The sequence below is a fragment of the Anolis carolinensis genome, chromosome 5, assembly GCF_035594765.1.
Source record: "Anolis carolinensis isolate JA03-04 chromosome 5, rAnoCar3.1.pri, whole genome shotgun sequence".
NCBI lineage: Eukaryota > Metazoa > Chordata > Lepidosauria > Squamata > Dactyloidae > Anolis > Anolis carolinensis.
Genome location: NC_085845.1, coordinates 25,989,697 through 26,010,348, shown reverse-complemented (window position 1 = coordinate 26,010,348; position 20,652 = coordinate 25,989,697). Strand labels below are relative to the sequence as shown.

General features: G+C 39.7%; 1 protein-coding gene across 1 annotated transcript; it reads right to left on the bottom strand.

The window, feature by feature from the left end:
• Nucleotides 1–2,283: 2,283 nt before the first annotated feature.
• On the bottom strand, nt 2,284–20,343 carry cisd2 (CDGSH iron sulfur domain 2). Its single transcript, XM_062982438.1, has 3 exons — nt 20,067–20,343; nt 4,794–5,008; nt 2,284–2,663 (listed from the first exon to the last, which is right to left on the bottom strand). The coding sequence occupies exons 1-3, from the start codon at nt 20,167–20,169 to the stop codon at nt 2,574–2,576; spliced, it is 408 nt and encodes a 135-aa protein (XP_062838508.1). The 5' UTR covers nt 20,170–20,343; the 3' UTR covers nt 2,284–2,573.
• Nucleotides 20,344–20,652: the final 309 nt, after the last annotated feature.

The following is a 20,652-nucleotide window of genomic DNA, read 5'->3' as shown; positions in this document are numbered from 1 at the left end:
GGTCATATACCCCTAACTCCAATACCTGTGGAGGGCTGAATGTAGTGTAGAGTTAAAAAACTTAAACTTTTTGCCCTCCAATCCCCTGTGAAACTGACAAGAATGATGCATACTGTTCCTTCTCAAAACCAAAACTTTCCAAAAATCGCTTTCGCTGATTTTTCACAATAAACCATGGAAAAAGTCTTGGTTCTCTATGACTGGAAATAAAGCAAGTATAAATGACTCAATTTGCATAAGGTCTGCTCCTAATTAAGAACTAGGGACCCTCCTCATCCAGAAATACACATTTTCTTCTAGAAGAAAGCTGCCAGAAAACAAACTATGACCAAACAGTCTTAACAAAAATGTACTTGTTCCAAAGTAAGTCAAAGAAACAAAATACTTTATACATTCCACAAAAGCATTCTTTTCGCCAGACAGGTAACCAGCGAAGCAGAAATCTGGATTTGGCTACAATTCAAATATCTGAATGAGACGTGATATGTGGATACACGAGTAAGGGAACCTATTTTGATATTTATTTTTGCATATATAAATATTGACAAAGGCCACTTATATAACAAGTTGCCATGAGGATAAAAACAGTTGCTATCAAACAGTCTAGAGCTTTGAGTGTTGCTAATACTGGCACGATTCCTTTGGGGCGGCAGCTATGTTTCGGAGCATAAACCAAACATAACCCCAAACAATTTGTGGAATGCAAATCACACTTGTGTGCGATGAGGGTTGCACATGACTTCTGGAGCCTGGTATGGGTTGGTGTCACAGGTTCATCCGATCAGAACATGACTAAGTTGCTTCGAGAAAAGCGATCTAAAATTTGTCATAAACAGGACGACACAATCTCCAAAGTATATTGTCTTCTTATATTGCAAAGTATATTGCATTTTGTTTAGTGTAAGCAAATCAGTTATAACAATTTATCTAATAGAGGCATAAAAGTAGTTTGTGGCTAAATAATTTCCAACTTGGGCTATATGCTTATTCTATATCATCTAGCACTGGAATGTAACTGTCATATTCAAAATCCCATAAATCAAAGATTAACTAGTTATGAATGCAGAATCTATACTGCAGTATAGACTGGCACTAAAAACAAACATATAATAGAAATAATAACAACTTTGCAAGCCTTAACAATTCTCAGTCCAGGATTTCTATATTTCTCTCTACACGCAATTTTGATCTGTTCAGATTACAATGTGATATTCAGGGAAGAAATTGGGCTTATCTGCAGACCTTAAAACACTTTAAAAAGCCAAGGCTACATTCACTTGTGAAAGGATCGTGATAACAGCAATGATGGGGAAAAAGAAAAAAATTCTCAACAGCCTCTAAAAACTGTAAGTCGCAGAAGTTCAAATGCTTTTTTAAAAAGGGAACATCTGATTAAATCTGTACTAGGGCCTCCCAGTGGTGCAGTGGGTTAAACTGCTGAGCTGCTGAACTTGCTAACCGAAAGGTTTGAATCTGGGGAGCAGGGTGAGCTCCTGCTGTTAACCCCAGCTTCTGCCAACCTAGCAGTTCGAAAACATGCAAATGTGATTAGATCAATAGGTACCGCTCCGGCAGGAAGGTAACAGAACAGCACTCCATGCAGTCATGCCGGCCACATGACCTTGGAGGTGTCTATGGACAATGCCGGCTCTTCAGCTTAGAAATGGAGATGAACACCAACCCCCAGAGTCGGAGACAACTAGACTTAATGTCAGGAGAAAACCTTTACCTTTACCTGTAGTGCAGGTGTACCGATAAGGAAAGCAGATGTATCTATGTGCCATTTAAGAGAGGAATCCAAAGGATAGGGATCCCATCAGATAAGAACATTGATCCCAAAAGCTCTCCTTTGCTAGCAGAGCATATGTTCAGCGGGTTCTTTTTTCTTACATGAGCCTTCTTTTAAAAGTCCAAAAACTTCTCCTGTTACAAGCAGTGATAAGGAAAAGTGTCCCAGGAGTGCTAGTACTCCCCCCAACTCAGAAAAATGGCTGGGCATTAAAAGTTGGGAAATAATAGGGGATTAAAAATCCACATCGCCTCTATCTCTCTATTGTAGGCATGGGCAAACTCCAGCTCTCCAGGTGTTTTGGACTACAACTCCCACAATTCCTAACAGCCTACCCATGCTTGCTCTACCACATCTCTCCCCATATTGTATTTCTGATTTAGGATGAGAGGCTAGGCAAGAATATCTGACATGCAATCTTTTCACCCAAACTTTGTCCAAGACCTTGGAAGCAGAAAACTGCTTCTTTCTCAGATACATTTCCAGGACGACTGTTTAAAGCAACTTTTTTTTATTACAGGTAAGATTTCAACTTTGGGAACTTCATTATGAAAATAGAACACATTGATTTACATGGATGTGTACAGGTTCCTCCCACACTTGCTATGTTATACATGGTTTTTCAGACCATACAAAGTCTCACAGCATGTCCACCAGTCTATAAATCTAAGGTAACTTCAAAAAGGTATCAAAACTCAAGTCTACAGAAATTATTAGACTAAAAATGCTGCCACAAATGGGTGCAAGTGGACTTCCTAATAGTAGTGGTTCGGTTGAAAGTTTGCTAGACTTCTTTCTTCTTTAGTATTAATGGACCCACGTTGTCGCCTGTTGATTCATTATGTTTATTGTGAGAGCCATCACAGACAGGGAACTGAAAATAGAGAGGAAAAAATAAATGAGAACAATGTTTGGGACTCAGTGTCAGGACAGTGGTTATGGTTAAGCATCAGGTTTTAACCAGATGATTGCATGTCTTTAATAGTTACAAGTCAATGCCCTAAATCAGAGCTCTCCAAACTGTGTGTTGCAGCACATTAGTGTGCTTCAGTGTGCTTAATATGTGTCATAAGAAGAAACCCCTGATCCTATCTGAAATAAGCAATAAATCAGATTTAAAAATATATAAATGAAAGACTTTCATGAGATATATTTTGTCACCCTTATATTTTGTTATTGCAATTTATGTATGTGCCTGTATCTTATAAGGGGTTGGTTTATCCTCTGGGTTGCTAGTAAAACTGAATGACTGTGCCACAAAATGATGTATGTCTAAAAAAGTGTCACCAACAGGAAATGTTTGAAAATGTGTTGTCAAAGGTTTTCATGGCTGGAATCATTGGGTTACTGTGAGTTTTCCAGGCTGTATAGCCATGTTACAGACACAATAAACCCCATTTGCCTAGTTTCCAACAGACCTCACAAGTCTACCATAGATGTGGGCGAAACATCAGGAGAGAATGCTTCTAGAGCATGGCCATACAGCCTGGAAAACTCACAGCAAGCCAATGTTTGAAAAGCTCTGCACTAAATAGACAGCCATCAACTCAACTAAAAGACACAAGAGGGAGCGAGGTTGGGGGATGTCAAAACACTACCTTAAAAGACTGAAAAGACATACAGCATATTCAAAACAGAGTGAGTAATACACTGTTTTTTCTACACTACAGTTGCAGCTCAATTTCCAGTTAAATGCTCTCTTCCCTATTCTGTGTTGCAAGAACCAGCTCCTGTTATTTTTTCCACTATAAGCTGTGGTATCCATTTTCAACCTTCCCTAGAGATTTCTCTCTCTCCCTTTTTACAGAGATGCTCTTCTGTTCCAGATTCCATTTCTGTTGCAATGAAATAATCATGCACCACACACGTGTTTCATTCACTATAAACTTGAATAATTGGGACACACGTGCTCTATCCAAGCATTATATCAAACCCACAATTAAGTACATCTTACTAGAATTCGACATGAGGTGCAAATAAATAAACCATGGCTTGTGACTGCTAAGTCGGATAGGAAGCTAAGATCTAAGTGGGTTTGCCAAATATGCTTTGTGCTAGCTACGATCTGTCATTTCACCACTGCATCTGGAAATGCAAACACATATCAGATGGTAAATAATACTAATACTACTACTACTACTACTACTACTACTAATAATAATAATAATAATAATAAATATTTATTTGTATCCCTAAACAGGACCCAAAGCATCTCAGAACATTATGTAAAAGACAGTACAAAACAATATACATATGTAAAACAATAACCTATAAAAACAATTTTACAATAAGAAATAAATAAACATATTTAAAAACATTTGTCTAATATAGTTATTGCAGGCAACTCAACAAGACAGATGGTAAAGTTAGCATGAGTCAATAAAAGTTAGCCTTCCTGTCATTACAGCGAAGTGTCTTCATCATCAAATAAAATGAATGCTTCAAATTATAGTTTGGGTTCTAAAGAAGGTTATTACAAAATACATTTAACCCAGACAAAATACAGGAACTGGGAAAATGTTGGCTTTTAGGCATGGAAAGATTATCATTGCCATCGCCTCTCCCACTTGATGTGTTGTTTAGGTCAGGTCGGATTTACGGTCCAATAATTTCTGGAGTAACTAATATTTCCTAGTCCTATGACAGGACATACTCTACAATTCCATGCAAACTGATATACTCTACAAGATGCACTGAATACAATTTTCTTTACTCCAAGGTCCTTAAAAATGTCTCATCAAATCACTGTAGAGAAAACTCCAGAACAAAAAAATTGTAGTTATGGAGCATATTCGGACATGCAAATGTCTAACAGCAGTGATAGGAAAAGTTCTGACAAAAAAGTATCTTAAGAACTAACATCTAAATAGAAAAAATGACAATGTGTGGGAAATCCCATTCCATAGTTATAACATTTTATTAACTGCCCTATATTACAAAAAAAGTATCCCAGTAATAAAAAAGAGCAACTTGAAAGCATACAGCAAAGCAATAAAAAACTTACCGTTTTTGAGCGCCAGCATCTGCAGTATACTGCTTTAGTGTGACATAAATCTTCGATGTTGATTTCATTCACTACTTTGGGATTCTCCTTCTGGATCTTGAGATTGATCAAACTATCCTTCTGCTGCTTCTTCTTGGGAAGGAATGGACGAATAGCAAGGTATCCAAGCAGAGCAAGGACACCCAGGAAAGGCAACAGCCGCAGCCATTCTGAAACTGAGCACATGCCATACACATATGAGAGAAAGGCATTCATCAACGTGGATAGTTTTTAACATCTTCTGGCATCAGCATGGCCCTTTGTTATTAGGTACCTGTTCTCTAAGAACACGCACATATTTATTATTCCCTCCAAAGTCCATGAAATAATGGAATGTAAGTAAACAGCAGGTGTTGGCGCAGGCGATGCTGCTCAAATATTGGGCCTTTGGGTCTTCACTGCTTGGAAGCCATTTCAAATGTTGTTTATTGTAGTTATGTGACAACAAACATTTGTAGGAAGTTAGACCTGTGGTCCATTTAGCTATGAATGGTTGATTGATAATGACTGAAAGCAGTTCTCTAGGGTTTCAGACAGGTCATTCCCATTCCTACCTGATGGTGTGGAAGGTCTACTTGCAAAGCATATTTTCTGTTTCTGAGCTAAGACTCTGAGAAGTTAAAGAATTTGTTTGGGTTGGGTTTTCATTTTCAAAGAGGCACCACAGAGCAGAGAACTAGGTAAACAGCTAGCTTTATAGGTGATAACAACTATTATATCAATTGCAAGAGTGTGTACACTCTTTACAGGTTTTGATTCTGATGTTGGCAGGGCCTGCAGAAGGGCACACATGCACTCCCCTACTAGAGAGATAAGTTTATATTTGCATGAAAAAACCAAGGAATTCCAATGAACCGAGAATGCAAACCACTAGTTCAATAAGCCCTTAGTATCTACTGGCTTTTGGTTCCAGGGGTATCAAAATCCATGGCTGGTTAAGTCCCATTACATACGATGTCACAGTATAACTGTGTCTTTATATGAAATGGTATAATCAAGTTTGTCCTTTTGGATTTTTAAAAATACTTTCAAGCCATAAATAGTGGAATACAAGGATAGAGAACTTATGTGAATGTAGGGAAGACTGTAAAATGCAAAATTGGTACAGTTATTTAGGCTATAAGATTATATTCTCCACCCTCATATAGATTTCCTGTTTATACAATTTTAGAGGGATCAAAAAGTGCTTACATTATACCTACATCAATAAAAAGATTCACTACAATTTCTTGCCAAAATTCTACATTAGTTATTTAGTTATGTATGTGTAACTAAATAACTACTCCTGTCCCAAGTCCCCAAAGCCCACCTTATGATCAAGCAGCAAAGGAAGTCTGTATTCAGCTGTCAATCAAGGCACAAGGAGGATCATGTTTCTAGCCCCCTCCCACCATGAGGACTTACAACATGGATCTTACAGCTTCACTTGCTGGTGGTAAAGAGAGTCATGGTTTGCAAAGGCACTCTGCTGTGTGTTAACTGGAAAATAAAGTGCATGAAGCCAATTGGCTTGGCCTGCAAAGACCTGGGGATTGATTTGATACTGTTTCTGTTCTGCTGCTGCAGAACCAGTTAGAACAAGTTTTTCAGTGCTGATTGAGTACTGCTGGTAAAGAGAGCAGGGTACTCAGAGGGGCCTTGCTATTTTGAGGCCTGTTTGTTGCCGAAAAAAGAGGGTGAAGAACCAGGCCTGTATTCTTCTCTGAAGCACATTTGTGGACTGAGAAAGGACTCTTAATGTCTATGGACTTATGTAAGAGGGATCATTGTAAATACAGTCTCACTTATCCAACATAAACGGGCCAGCAGAATGTTGGATAAGCGAATATGTTGGATAATAAGGAGGCATTAAGGAAAAGCCTATTAAATATCAAATTAGGTTATGATTTTACAAATGAAGCACCAAAACATCATGTTAGACAACAAATTTGGCAGAAAAAGTAGTTCTATACGCAGTAATGCTATGTAGTAATTACTGTGTTTATGAATTTAGCACCAAAATATCACGATATATTGAAAACATTGACTACAAAAATGCATTGGATAATCCAGAACGTTGGATAAGTGAGTGTTGGATAAGTGAGACTCTACTGTACTACTCTTTTTCTGATCTCTTGGAATCAGTAAAGTTCCCATATTTTGTTCTGCAAACATGAATGGCATGTTATTGTTCTGTGGGTGACTCTGGATGGCAGGCACATGGAAAAGCTTCCATTTATCATCATCAATCCATAATAAAGAGCTGGCAACATGATCCTCTTTGTACTCCAACAGCTGAACTGACCTCTTTCACTAGGTGCACTTGCTAGCAAAAGAGAGGACATTTACAGAATAGTGACAAATCTGTAACTCTAGGTTATGGGATATAACTTTACTACAGAATTGCCAACCTATATGACTAAACTGGGTAGGACTGGAATACTGTACATATATGGAAGTGTGTCATAGAACTTTGTGGGGTTTACTTCCAATCGAACATATATTGGTGAGATCCAGCATAATGTAGAATCATGTGAAGCATACCTTTACAATATATTTACAAAGTTAATATCCAGCATGAATGCTTCTTGGTGTGGTACTATTCCAGCTGATTCTACGCCATAGAATTAATGCATTAATGAAGCCTAAGGACCTTGTAAAACCACAACTCCCATGTTTCCATAGTACTGAGCCATGGCAGAGATTCATTAATTCTATAATATAGATGCACCCTCAGGCAAGTACAAACAAGAAGGCTATATTTATTTTTATGCTTTCCTTACAAAGCATTTGTATTTCTAAAACAATTTTCAGAAGAGGCTGAACATATTCCTGACTCAGTCACAGACACTCTGCAGAGAACTGATAAAAGCTATACAGCTGTTCTTAGCAGTTGAATCAATTATACTATTATATAAAAAAGCATAGTCATCATGAGATTCTAGTGTACATTTCAGCAGAACCGTGGGGAACACGAACAGGAACTGAAAGGAGAAAGACCTAACTTAGGAGTTCAACACAGTGCTCATTTAGCTGTATTTATTTTCTGTCTTATTTCTTCACTTTACATCCACGAGGCCTCACTTTTTATGGAAATCGCATTCTCATATGGATTTCAATACTTCCTTTTGTTAAAATCATGGACTAACTGTATAAGCATGGCAGAAAGAAAATAATATGTAAAACAGATCACAAGCAAAAATTATTTTTCTTGCAAACAGTGCCAGTGTAAAAACAGGGTGTAAGATGCTTTACATGCTATATTTTTATATTCTTTTTCTTTATGAAACTTAGTGCAACCTTAAGCATCAGATATAGCAAAAAGTGAGCTCAAAATGGGTATGTTTAGCATTGCAAGATATAGATTTCATAATTATCCTTCCATCACTATCCTTCTATCGCATGTCTTTTAAATATTTCTTTCTACACAAAATATATGATATTGAAAAGCTACATAATAATAATAATAATAATACAATAATAATTGTATCATTGAAAACTCTGTTATTGTGTTTTGTTTTAAGACAAAAAATGTTAATGTATGAGTTGTTTCTTCTAAACTAAAACCCTAGTAAAGGTAAAGGTTTTCCCCTGACATTAAGTCTAGTCGTGTAGTAGAGAGATATGTAGTAGTTGTAATGGAAAAATTTAAAACTGAAAAGAAATATGTTTAAAGATGTTTTGATTTTTTTTACTGTCTGATTGTATACAATATGATATGTTTAAGATATTGTAAAATGAGGAAAATGTAAACCTATACATTTTGATTGATAAATTAATAAAAAATATATTTTAAAAAAAGTCTAGTTGTGTCCAACTCTGGGGGTTGGTGCACATCTCCACTTCTAAGCTGAAGAGCCGGCATTATCTGTAGATACCTCCAAGGTCATGTAGTCAGCATGACTGCGTGGAGAATCACTACCTTCCCGATGGAGTGGTACTTATTGATCTACTCATATGTGCATGTTTTCAAACCACTAGGTTGGCAGAAGCTGGGACTAACAGCGGGAGCTTACCCTGCTTCCTGGATTTGAACTGCCAACCTTTTGGTCAGCAAGTTCTGCAGCTCAGTGGTTTAACCTGCTACACAACTGGTATTCAGGTTAAATTGTTGTGTTGGCACTTTGCAATAAATACGTGGGGTTTGGGTTGCAGTTTGGGCACTTGGCCTCTAAAAGGTTTGTTTCCCATCACTGGCCTATTGTATAAGTCAAGGCAAGTTTTGCGTTATGGATTTTGATATGATTTATGGATAAGCTGAGGGCAATTCCTTGGAGAGAGGAAAAGACCAATGCCGCCTAAGTAGACGAACAGCCCCTGGCCACCAACATGTCCCCACCCAGAGATTTACAAAGGCTACAATTGGCATCACAGCAGAGTGAGTATTGGGCATTAATGCTTCTTTTAGGTTCTCCCAGGACAGGCTACACTCTTTGGGTTCATATACAGAACTTACACTGACCAGTGGACAAGTTGACTTAAGTTGTTTTGGGTTGATTGTTTGACCAAGATTTCTAGTATATAGATTAAAACCCCTGTTTACACTGCATGTTCATTGTGTGGGATGGGTTTTTCAACTGGACATTCAACAGGCTTGGCATCCTAATTCCTGTTGGTATGGAGCTCCTGCAGATATTCAGCTACCGATGCCAATCAGCCCAATAATCGAATAAAGGGTTTCAACAGGGTAAAAGTGGCACTCAAATAAAAAATGGATCAGAAGATATTCCTTCCCCCACTCATTAAATTTGCTAGCTGTATCCTCCTCACACTTTACAAACTGAGAAATAAGATTACAGAAGTTACCTGCTGGTGACAGTCAGGAAAGACAGCATTCCTGTTGTTTTTTTTAAACTGGAAGACTTTTTCTTCCTCTGACCTTCAGGTTGTACCTGTCCCAACCAACTTGTTTTCAACTCCCTTGGCCATATAAAACCTATTTAGTTGTTCTAACATGTAAGCTGAAGCCTGTTTATCTTTCCAGAGCCTTTAGATTTATTAAGACAATTCAACCTGCAAACTGTTCATAGCTGGAAGGGAGATGTAAAAGGGAAGGGAATCAAGATAACAGAAATGTTATGCTTGTTTAGAAGAACAGGTCTAACTGCACGACCTTTGTAAATAAATTCTGGCAGGAGAAAAAATGAACCAGAAACACACATTTTTCTTATTGTGTCTATATTGTGATGCTCTCCACAGAGAAGAGAAAGCATTAAATAATCCAGAAGAAAATATTGTGGTGTCATCTCCCAAGAGAGAAATAGCACAACTTGTGACATCTTTCATGGAATGACTAATTGTTTAAAATGTGTTGAAGGTTTGTGAACCCCGTGGCTTCACTGCAAGGTATAGGACTTTACTGAGTTCATAACCCAGAACAGGATAATGCAATCCCATATTCTTGACAGTAGCAGCTCTCCCAAATATGGAAACAGTCTTTCCCAGGTCTTTTCACTGGAGATATTGGGAGAATACAGATGTAAGGTTCACAGTCTCCCAATGAGCCCCCAGTAGCTGGGACAATGAAAAATCCAAATACAGTAGAGTCTCGCTTATCCAACATAAACGGGTCGGCAGAATGTTGGATAAGTGAAAATGTTGGATAATAAGGAGAAGTTAAGGAAATTACATTATGATTTTACAAATTAAGCACCAAAACATCATGTTTTACAACTAATTGACAGAAGAAGCCATTCAATACATGGTAACGTTATGTAGTAATTACTGTATTTACAAATTTAGCACCACATTGACTACAAAAACATTGACTACTAAAAGGCAGATAGCATTGAATAATACAGAACATTGGATAAGCGAAGGTTGGATAAGCAAGACTCTACTGTACATTTCTCTACAACATTGGATTCATTATGCATCTACAACAGTGGTTCTCAACCTGTGGGTCCTCAGGTGTTTTGGTCTACAACTCCCAGAAATCCCAGTCAGTTTACCAGCTGTTAGGATTTCTGGAAGTTGAAGGCCAAAACATCTGGGGATCCACAGGTTGAGAACCACTGATCTACAAGGTGTGCCAACACTGCAGATTTAGTACAATTTCATACTACTTTAACACCAATCGCTCAATGCTATGGAATTGTTATTTGTTTGTTTTATCGGGCCAGGCCCCATGTAAGCCGCCCCAAGTCCTTTCAGGGAGATGGGGCGGGGTATAAAAATAAAGTTATTATTATTATTATTATTATTATTATTATTATATTATTATTATTATTATTATTATTGTGGGAGTTGTTGTTTTACAAGGCCTTTAGCCTTCTGTGCCAAAGAGTGCTGGTGCCTCATCAACTCCCAGGATTCCATATCATTAAACCATGGCTGTTAAAGTGGTATCAAACTGCATTCATTCTATAATGTAGATGCAGCCTGAGAAGGCCTTTTTCTGTGTCTCAGAACAGATGTAGCTGTGAAGGTAGTGAAGCCAAGGGAAGAGCCTTCTCATATATAGTACAGGTTTCCAAAGGGTGCTGATGCCTCATCAAACACAATTCCTATGATTCCACAGCATTAAGCCATAATAGTTAAAGTGGTGTCAAACTGTATTGATACTACACAACATTTACGTGTGCAACCTAAAAGCAAGGATGCAAGAAGAGCTGCAGTTTGGACAGAAAGCAGCTGAAACAATAGGAAAACAAAACATAAAGAGCAGAAGAGAAAGTCTAACATGGAAAGAAGCCAAAACAATGCATCTTGGAAGAACGAGGAAACAGTAATCTTGAAACTGGATTAAAGGAGGAAATGTACAACCAGTGGACCAGCTAAGTAGTTTTAGACAAGGAAAAGAAAACTGCAGCGCCGGCTATTGCTGTACTGGCTATACTAGCTACCGTGTTTCCCCGAAAATGAGACAGTGTCTTATATTAATTTTTGCTCCCAAAGATGCGCTAGGTCTTATTTTCAGGGGATGTCTTAGTTTTCCATGAAGAATTCACATTTATTGTTGAACAAAAAAATGAACATTTATTATATACTGTACAGTAGTTGTCATCACAAACCAGCATAACCAGACAAGCTGTGAATCCTATCAAGAATTTCTTGTTACTACCATTATTTCCATGTACAACACTCTATGGTACGTACATCTACCAATCCTGCATGCTTTGGTGTTCTGTTCAGCAGGCATGCTTCCAAACAAAAACTTTGCTAGGTCTTACTTCCGGGGGAGGCCTTATATTTAGCAATTCAGCAAAACCTCTGCTAGGTCTTATTTTCTGGGGATGTCTTATTTTAGGGGAAACAGGGTACTAGGTTGAGCTGATACAAGTTGCATTCTAACAAAGATGGCAACAAGTTACCCAGCCGCTTGAACCCAACAAGGCCAATCTTAGGTTTGGTTTGGCAATTGTGGCTGATCTGAAAGCCATTTGTATGCCTCCAGGGAATCAATTATTAAAAAACACAAAAACCTTCAAGCCCTTTCTGGTTCTCAAAAAAGTAAATTTTTATGTTAAACAGTGCAAGGAGGCCTTGCAGCTTGTTTAAAAGATAACTCATTGCACATGCAGGCTTCCAGGACTAGCCAAGTTCTGTCACATTTATTATTTCATCACCATATTTACCACTGCATCTGCATTCTTGGTATGTTTAAAGGGTTAGAAAAGGTTTACCAATCCTAGCAATATTTTTAAAGAAAACAATCTAAACATGTGCACAATTTCACATTTTAAGCCCACTCCAATCATGAGTAAAGAAACAAAATGGAGTTTGCTTTGTTTGCTCTGGTGCCAAACATACCTGCAAATATGCCATGTTTGTTCTGATAATGAGGAATATTTATTTTTAAATAAAAGTAACAAAACAAGCAAATGCAATTGTTGCATGGCTTGCCACCTTAGGCAAGTTTGTGAAAACATTTTTTTCCCTTTTTTTTAGGGGCAAACAAGTTTTTTTAAACATGCTGGATGTTTATTTGCTGTTTTTATGTGGTTTATTTGTTTGATCCATTTTGATTTTTTGATAGTGTAATTGCTTTTTAATTTGTATACATTGTGTGTTTTCAAGCAAAGTCTGGTTCATCTGTTGTAAAATGCCTTAAGTCCCAAACTGGGAAAAGGACAAAATGAGAACAATAGCAACTTTTTCAAAATAGTAAAGCAGTGAGACACAATGTAATTGGTGGCTGCTGGCATACTGAACTGCTAATGCCAGGACTGCTAGTATCTACCAACTTAACTACTGGTACTCACTTAAGAGTGTATCTACACTGTAGAATTAGTGTAGTTTGTCACCACTTTAATTGCTGTCATTCAATCCTGTGGAATCCTGGAAGTTGTCGTTTGGTGAGACCTTGTAGAACTATAACTTCCATGGTTCCATAGCAATGAGCCACAGCAGCTAAAGTGGTGCCAAATTGCATTAATTCGGCAATGTGGATGCATCCTAGGAAAGCTGGTTTATGGCCCTAAATGTCCACTCACAGCTGTATCACTCTGAAAGGAAACAGCATCCAAGTATCATGAAAAACACCTCTGATCAACTGGAAGGTCCCACTTGTGTTATCGAAGGCTTTCATGGATGGAAACACTAGGTTGCTGTGAGTTTTCCAGGCTGCGTGGCCATGTACCAGAAGCATTCTCTCCTGACGTTTCATTTTGTTCACATCTATGGTAGGTATCCTCAGAGGTTGTGAGGATGCCCCATTAAGTCCCATTGTTGGCTTAACTACCTTAAAGGCACCTGTGATCCCATTTGATCTTGGAAGATAAGCAGGGCCGGCCTTGATTAGTACTTGAAAGGGAAATCACCAATGAATACCAAGTGCTCTGAATACTCCTTGCTTAAGGCCCGTTCTACACTGCCAAATAAAATTCCGATTATCTGCTTTGAACTGGATTATATGGCAGTGTAGACTAGTCTCATATAATCCAGTTCAAAGCAGATGATGTGGATTATTTGCTTTGATAATCTGTATTATATGGCAGTGTAGAACAGGCCTTAGAAGACCCTCTGAAAAATACATAACTTGACAAACCCCATTGTGCCAAAGAGTGCTGGTGCCTCATCAACTCCCAGGATTCCATATCATTAAACCATGGCTGTTAAAGTGGTATCAAACTGCATTCATTCTATAATGTAGATGCAGCCTGAGAAGGCCTTTTTCTGTGTCTCAGAACAGATGTAGCTGTGAAGGTAGTGAAGCCAAGGGAAGAGCCTTCTCATATATAGTACAGGTTTCCAAAGGGTGCTGATGCCTCATCAAACACAATTCCTATGATTCCACAGCATTAAGCCATAATAGTTAAAGTGGTGTCAAACTGTATTGATACTACACAACATTTACGTGTGCAACCTAAAAGCAAGGATGCAAGAAGAGCTGCAGTTTGGACAGAAAGCAGCTGAAACAATAGGAAAACAAAACATAAAGAGCAGAAGAGAAAGTCTAACATGGAAAGAAGCCAAAACAATGCATCTTGGAAGAACGAGGAAACAGTAATCTTGAAACTGGATTAAAGGAGGAAATGTACAACCAGTGGACCAGCTAAGTAGTTTTAGACAAGGAAAAGAAAACTGCAGCGCCGGCTATTGCTGTACTGGCTATACTAGCTACCGTGTTTCCCCGAAAATGAGACAGTGTCTTATATTAATTTTTGCTCCCAAAGATGCGCTAGGTCTTATTTTCAGGGGATGTCTTAGTTTTCCATGAAGAATTCACATTTATTGTTGAACAAAAAAATGAACATTTATTATATACTGTACAGTAGTTGTCATCACAAACCAGCATAACCAGACAAGCTGTGAATCCTATCAAGAATTTCTTGTTACTACCATTATTTCCATGTACAACACTCTATGGTACGTACATCTACCAATCCTGCATGCTTTGGTGTTCTGTTCAGCAGGCATGCTTCCAAACAAAAACTTTGCTAGGTCTTACTTCCGGGGGAGGCCTTATATTTAGCAATTCAGCAAAACCTCTGCTAGGTCTTATTTTCTGGGGATGTCTTATTTTAGGGGAAACAGGGTACTAGGTTGAGCTGATACAAGTTGCATTCTAACAAAGATGGCAACAAGTTACCCAGCCGCTTGAACCCAACAAGGCCAATCTTAGGTTTGGTTTGGCAATTGTGGCTGATCTGAAAGCCATTTGTATGCCTCCAGGGAATCAATTATTAAAAAACACAAAAACCTTCAAGCCCTTTCTGGTTCTCAAAAAAGTAAATTTTTATGTTAAACAGTGCAAGGAGGCCTTGCAGCTTGTTTAAAAGATAACTCATTGCACATGCAGGCTTCCAGGACTAGCCAAGTTCTGTCACATTTATTATTTCATCACCATATTTACCACTGCATCTGCATTCTTGGTATGTTTAAAGGGTTAGAAAAGGTTTACCAATCCTAGCAATATTTTTAAAGAAAACAATCTAAACATGTGCACAATTTCACATTTTAAGCCCACTCCAATCATGAGTAAAGAAACAAAATGGAGTTTGCTTTGTTTGCTCTGGTGCCAAACATACCTGCAAATATGCCATGTTTGTTCTGATAATGAGGAATATTTATTTTTAAATAAAAGTAACAAAACAAGCAAATGCAATTGTTGCATGGCTTGCCACCTTAGGCAAGTTTGTGAAAACATTTTTTTCCCTTTTTTTTAGGGGCAAACAAGTTTTTTTAAACATGCTGGATGTTTATTTGCTGTTTTTATGTGGTTTATTTGTTTGATCCATTTTGATTTTTTGATAGTGTAATTGCTTTTTAATTTGTATACATTGTGTGTTTTCAAGCAAAGTCTGGTTCATCTGTTGTAAAATGCCTTAAGTCCCAAACTGGGAAAAGGACAAAATGAGAACAATAGCAACTTTTTCAAAATAGTAAAGCAGTGAGACACAATGTAATTGGTGGCTGCTGGCATACTGAACTGCTAATGCCAGGACTGCTAGTATCTACCAACTTAACTACTGGTACTCACTTAAGAGTGTATCTACACTGTAGAATTAGTGTAGTTTGTCACCACTTTAATTGCTGTCATTCAATCCTGTGGAATCCTGGAAGTTGTCGTTTGGTGAGACCTTGTAGAACTATAACTTCCATGGTTCCATAGCAATGAGCCACAGCAGCTAAAGTGGTGCCAAATTGCATTAATTCGGCAATGTGGATGCATCCTAGGAAAGCTGGTTTATGGCCCTAAATGTCCACTCACAGCTGTATCACTCTGAAAGGAAACAGCATCCAAGTATCATGAAAAACACCTCTGATCAACTGGAAGGTCCCACTTGTGTTATCGAAGGCTTTCATGGATGGAAACACTAGGTTGCTGTGAGTTTTCCAGGCTGCGTGGCCATGTACCAGAAGCATTCTCTCCTGACGTTTCATTTTGTTCACATCTATGGTAGGTATCCTCAGAGGTTGTGAGGATGCCCCATTAAGTCCCATTGTTGGCTTAACTACCTTAAAGGCACCTGTGATCCCATTTGATCTTGGAAGATAAGCAGGGCCGGCCTTGATTAGTACTTGAAAGGGAAATCACCAATGAATACCAAGTGCTCTGAATACTCCTTGCTTAAGGCCCGTTCTACACTGCCAAATAAAATTCCGATTATCTGCTTTGAACTGGATTATATGGCAGTGTAGACTAGTCTCATATAATCCAGTTCAAAGCAGATGATGTGGATTATTTGCTTTGATAATCTGTATTATATGGCAGTGTAGAACAGGCCTTAGAAGACCCTCTGAAAAATACATAACTTGACAAACCCCATTGTGTTAATTAAGCCTTATTCCAAGAAAAAGAAGAGGTAAATGTTTCAATTCCTCACTCGGCCACATAAATATGCTGCGTGACTTTGGGCAAGTGGTTCACTCTCAATCCCAGGTCCCTTCTACACTGCCATATAATCCAGATTATCAAATCAGATAATTCACATTATCTTCTTTGTACTGGATTATATGAGTCTACACTGCTATATAATCCAGTTCAAAGCAGGTAATCTGCATTTCCTATGGCAGTGTAGAAGGGGCCCCAACTCCATGTGCAGTAAAAATGACAGCGGAATGAAGCTCTCTTGTCCGAAGCCGCAAAAAGCTTTCAACAGACATAGCACTTGCCAACACTACTTTTATAGTGAAACACATATTACTTTTACGTGACATGACTTTCAGGTCAAGCTCCTTCCCTTTGCCTGATTTCCTTCTAGAGAAGAACCTGGAGAAAAAACCTGAAGTTCTCATAGGTCTGTATGCTAACTTCCCCCACACCCTCCTTTCTCTCATCAGACTACCCAAATATGACAACGAGATCCAAAGACATTTAGGCAGCAACTCTATATGTTTGCGTGAATGTGTGTTCAAGGCTCCTGTGGATTTATGGCCGCCCCATTTATGGGGTTTTCTCAGACAAGGAATCCTCAAATGTCGTTTTTGCCAGTTCTTTCTTCTGAAACAGACTTTACAGCACTGGTATTCACTAGTGGTCTTCCATTCGAGTACTTGAAGGTGCACAACAACAGCAACAATGCTTATTAACTTGACTATCTCATCAGCCAAAAGCAGGCCCACACTTCCCATTGAAATACTGGTAAGTTTATGTTGCCTAAAATTGCTCTTTATTTTAAATCTTGTGTTGTTCTTTATTGTTGTTGGGGGGGGGGGGTTGCACTACAAATAAGCTATGTGCAGTGTGCATAGGAATGTGTATGTGTTGTTTCCAAACTACAGTCTGGCTTGAAAAGTTTGAGAACCCCTACTTCATGGTACTGAGGCCCCATTTCTGCCACACAGAACATGTAAGTGTATCTCTGACAATAAAGGTAAAAGTAAAGGTTTCCCCTGACGTTAACTCTGGGGGTTGGTGCTCATCTCCATTTCTAAGTTGAAGAGCCGGCGTTGTCCATAGACATCTCCAAGGTCATGTGGCTGACATGACTGCATGGAGCGCCGTTACCTTCCCGCCGGAGCGGTACCTATTGATCTACTCACATTTACATGTTTTCGAACTGCTAGGTTGGCAGGAGCTGGGGCTCACAGCGGGCGCTCATTCCGACTGGACTTAACTTCAGGGGAAACCTTTACCTTTACCTTATACTGTTTGGGCAAATCACAGAGACCATCAAACAAAGTGATGCCCAAGCACGAATCAGGGAACATGAAAGGCACTGCAGACTAACTCAACTAGAGAAATCAGCCATAGCAGAACACTTAATGAACTAGAAATGCTGGACCAGTCTCACAACCACCATGTCAGACTACACAGAGAAGCCATTGAAATCCACAAGAATGTGGACAATTTCAACAGAAAGGAGGAAACCATGAAAATGAACAAAATCTGGCTCCTAGTATTAAAAAATACACTAAAATCAGGACAGTAAATAAAGAACAACACTATGAAAATAGAGGAATTTCAGATAAGAAACAATCAGGTCTAGTTAACACCTCCCAACAAAGGATTCCACCAGGAAGGCGGAAGCAAGGCTTTGAAGCTGCCAGGCTTTTCAATGCTAATCAAGCTGACCAATTGAAACATTCACACCTGCCTCCCACCAATATATAAACCCCACTTGCCTAGTTTCCAACAGACCTCACAACCTCTGAGGATACCTGCCATAGATGTGGGTGAAATATCAGGAGAGAATGCTTCTGGAACATGGCCATACAGCTCAGAACACTCACAGTAATGCAGTGATTCTAGCCATGAAAGCCTTCGACAACAAACTTACAATGTGCTGCTCTTTCATGTTGCCTGAAGTCATCATCTCCCTATGTTTAGATCTGGTGCCTTTGGAGGATGGATCTAATGGTCTAGAACTAATGGGACTTACTGCTCGTTGATCAGAGGAGTTTTTCATTGTGATTTGCTTATAGTTCCCTTTTGCTTTCAGAGCAATGGTGCAGCTGTGAATTGCTACAGGGCAGGCATGGGCGAACTTCGGCCCTCCAGGCGTTTTGGACTTCAACTCCCACAATTCCTAACAGCCGGTAGGCTGTTAGGAATTGTGGGAGTTGAAGTCTAAAACGCCTGGAGGGCCGAAGTTCGCCCATGCCTGCTATAGGGGCTTTAGAGTGAGCCCTGGAGCCCTGGGAGTTGTAGCTTGAAGGGAAAGCACTCTTTGGGTGCATCCATACCGCTGTATTAATGCAGTTTGACACCACTTGAACTGTCACGGCTCAATGCCCTGTGCCACTGGAAGTTTGGGGAGGGACTTCTCTTGTTTGGCAGAAAAGGCTAAAGACCCTGCAAAACTACAACTCCCAGGATGCCATAGCAATAAGCCATAGCAGTTAAAGTAGTTGCCAAACTACATTCATTCTACAGTGTACAGTTCCCAACATTCGGGTCTCCAGGTATTTTGGACTTCAACTCTCAGAAATCCCAGCCGGGTTGTTGTGTGTTTTCCAGGCTGTATGGCCATGTTCCAGAAGCATTTTCTCCTGACGTTTCACCCACATCTATAGCAGGCATCCTCAGAGGTTGTGAGATATATTGGAAAAACTAAATAAGGAAGGTCCAGGGTGGGAGAAAGAACTCTTGTCTTTTGGAGGCCGGTGTGAATGTTGTACAGTAGAGTCTTGCTTATCCAACTTAAACGGGCCAGCAGAATGTTGGATAAGCGAGTATGTTGGATAATAAGGAGAGATTAAGGAAAAGCCTATTAAACATCAAATCAGGTTATGATTTTACAAATTAAGCACCAAAGCATCATGTTATACAACAAATTTGACAGAAAAAGTAGTTCAATACACAGTAATGCTATGTAGTAATTACTGTATTTACAAATTTAGCACCAAAATATCACGATGTATTGAAAATATTGACTACAAAAATGCGCTGGATAATCCAGAACGTTGGATAAGCGAGTGTTGGATAAGTGAGACTCTACTGTAATTATTCACCTTGATTAGCATTAATGGCCTTGCAAGCTTCATGTCCTGGCCTCTTCCTGCCTGGGGGAATCCTTTGTTCGCAGGTTTGCCAGCTGTTAGGAACTGTGGGAGCTGAAGTCCAAAACAGTTGGAGACCCAAAGGTTGGGAACCACTGGTGCAGATGCTCCCAATGCCATGCAATCCCGGGAGCTGTATTTTACCAAAGTCTCTACCCTCTTTGTCCCCATCAAACTACAACTCCCACGATTCCACAGCCAGTTTAAAGTAGTTTAAAGTAGTGTCAAGTTGCATTCATTCCACAGTGTAGAGGATGCACACAGGAGGTAGAGGCTCTCTTCCAACTCCTCCATATGTTTCGGCTTCTTTAAGGACCCCCAATCCCAGCTCAAGCCCTTCCCCAGCACTAAGGCTCCCCGCCGAACCTGTTAACCGGAGGAACCCCCCGATGCTCTCCGGGAGCGGGAGGCGCTTGAGGTAGGCGGGCAGCTGGACCTTGATGATGCGGGCCAGGCTCTCCAGCACCATGGCGAGGAAGGGAAGAAGGAAGGGGCGAGGAGAAGGAGGAGGAGGAGGAGGGTCCCGCCGCTGCTCCGCTCGACTTTGCCCTCTCTGCAGACAAGAGTTTGCTTTTCCGTGCGTGACCCTCCTCCGCCACTGCGCATGCGGGCCCCGAGCGGTGATGCTGTCCCTGGGAAGGAAGAGCGGCCCAGGCCGGAACGAGAGGGGAGGGGACTTCGGGCTTCTTGGGCGGGCTCCTGGGGGTCAGCAGGGCCCCCGACCAGATCGGGCAATGCGGAGCTTATGCAAACAATCCGGTCCTGCCCTTGTGTGCATTTGGAGGAAGAGAAGGAAAGGAGGGAAGCAGTATTGGAAATAACTGCACCCAGTCTCCAGGCAGACATCCCTTTGGAAAGAAATGGCAAGCATAACCTTACTGAAAAGGGAAAAAAATTATGCCATATCCGGTTTGGCAAATGTGGATCTCCATGAACATGTGGAGACCGCCTT

Excerpts from the sequence above, each read along its gene's own strand:
- cisd2 (XM_062982438.1), bottom strand. The coding sequence starts at position 20,169 with ATGGTGCTGGAGAGCCTGGCCCGCATCATCAAGGTCCAGCTGCCCGCC. Across the intron at positions 5,009-20,066 it reads GGGGTTCCTCCGGTTAACAG|TTTCAGAATGGCTGCGGCTG; the intron begins GTTCGGCGGGGA and ends GCATGTGCTCAG. Across the intron at positions 2,664-4,793 it reads GATGCTGGCGCTCAAAAACG|TTCCCTGTCTGTGATGGCTC; the intron begins GTAAGTTTTTTA and ends CTCTATTTTCAG.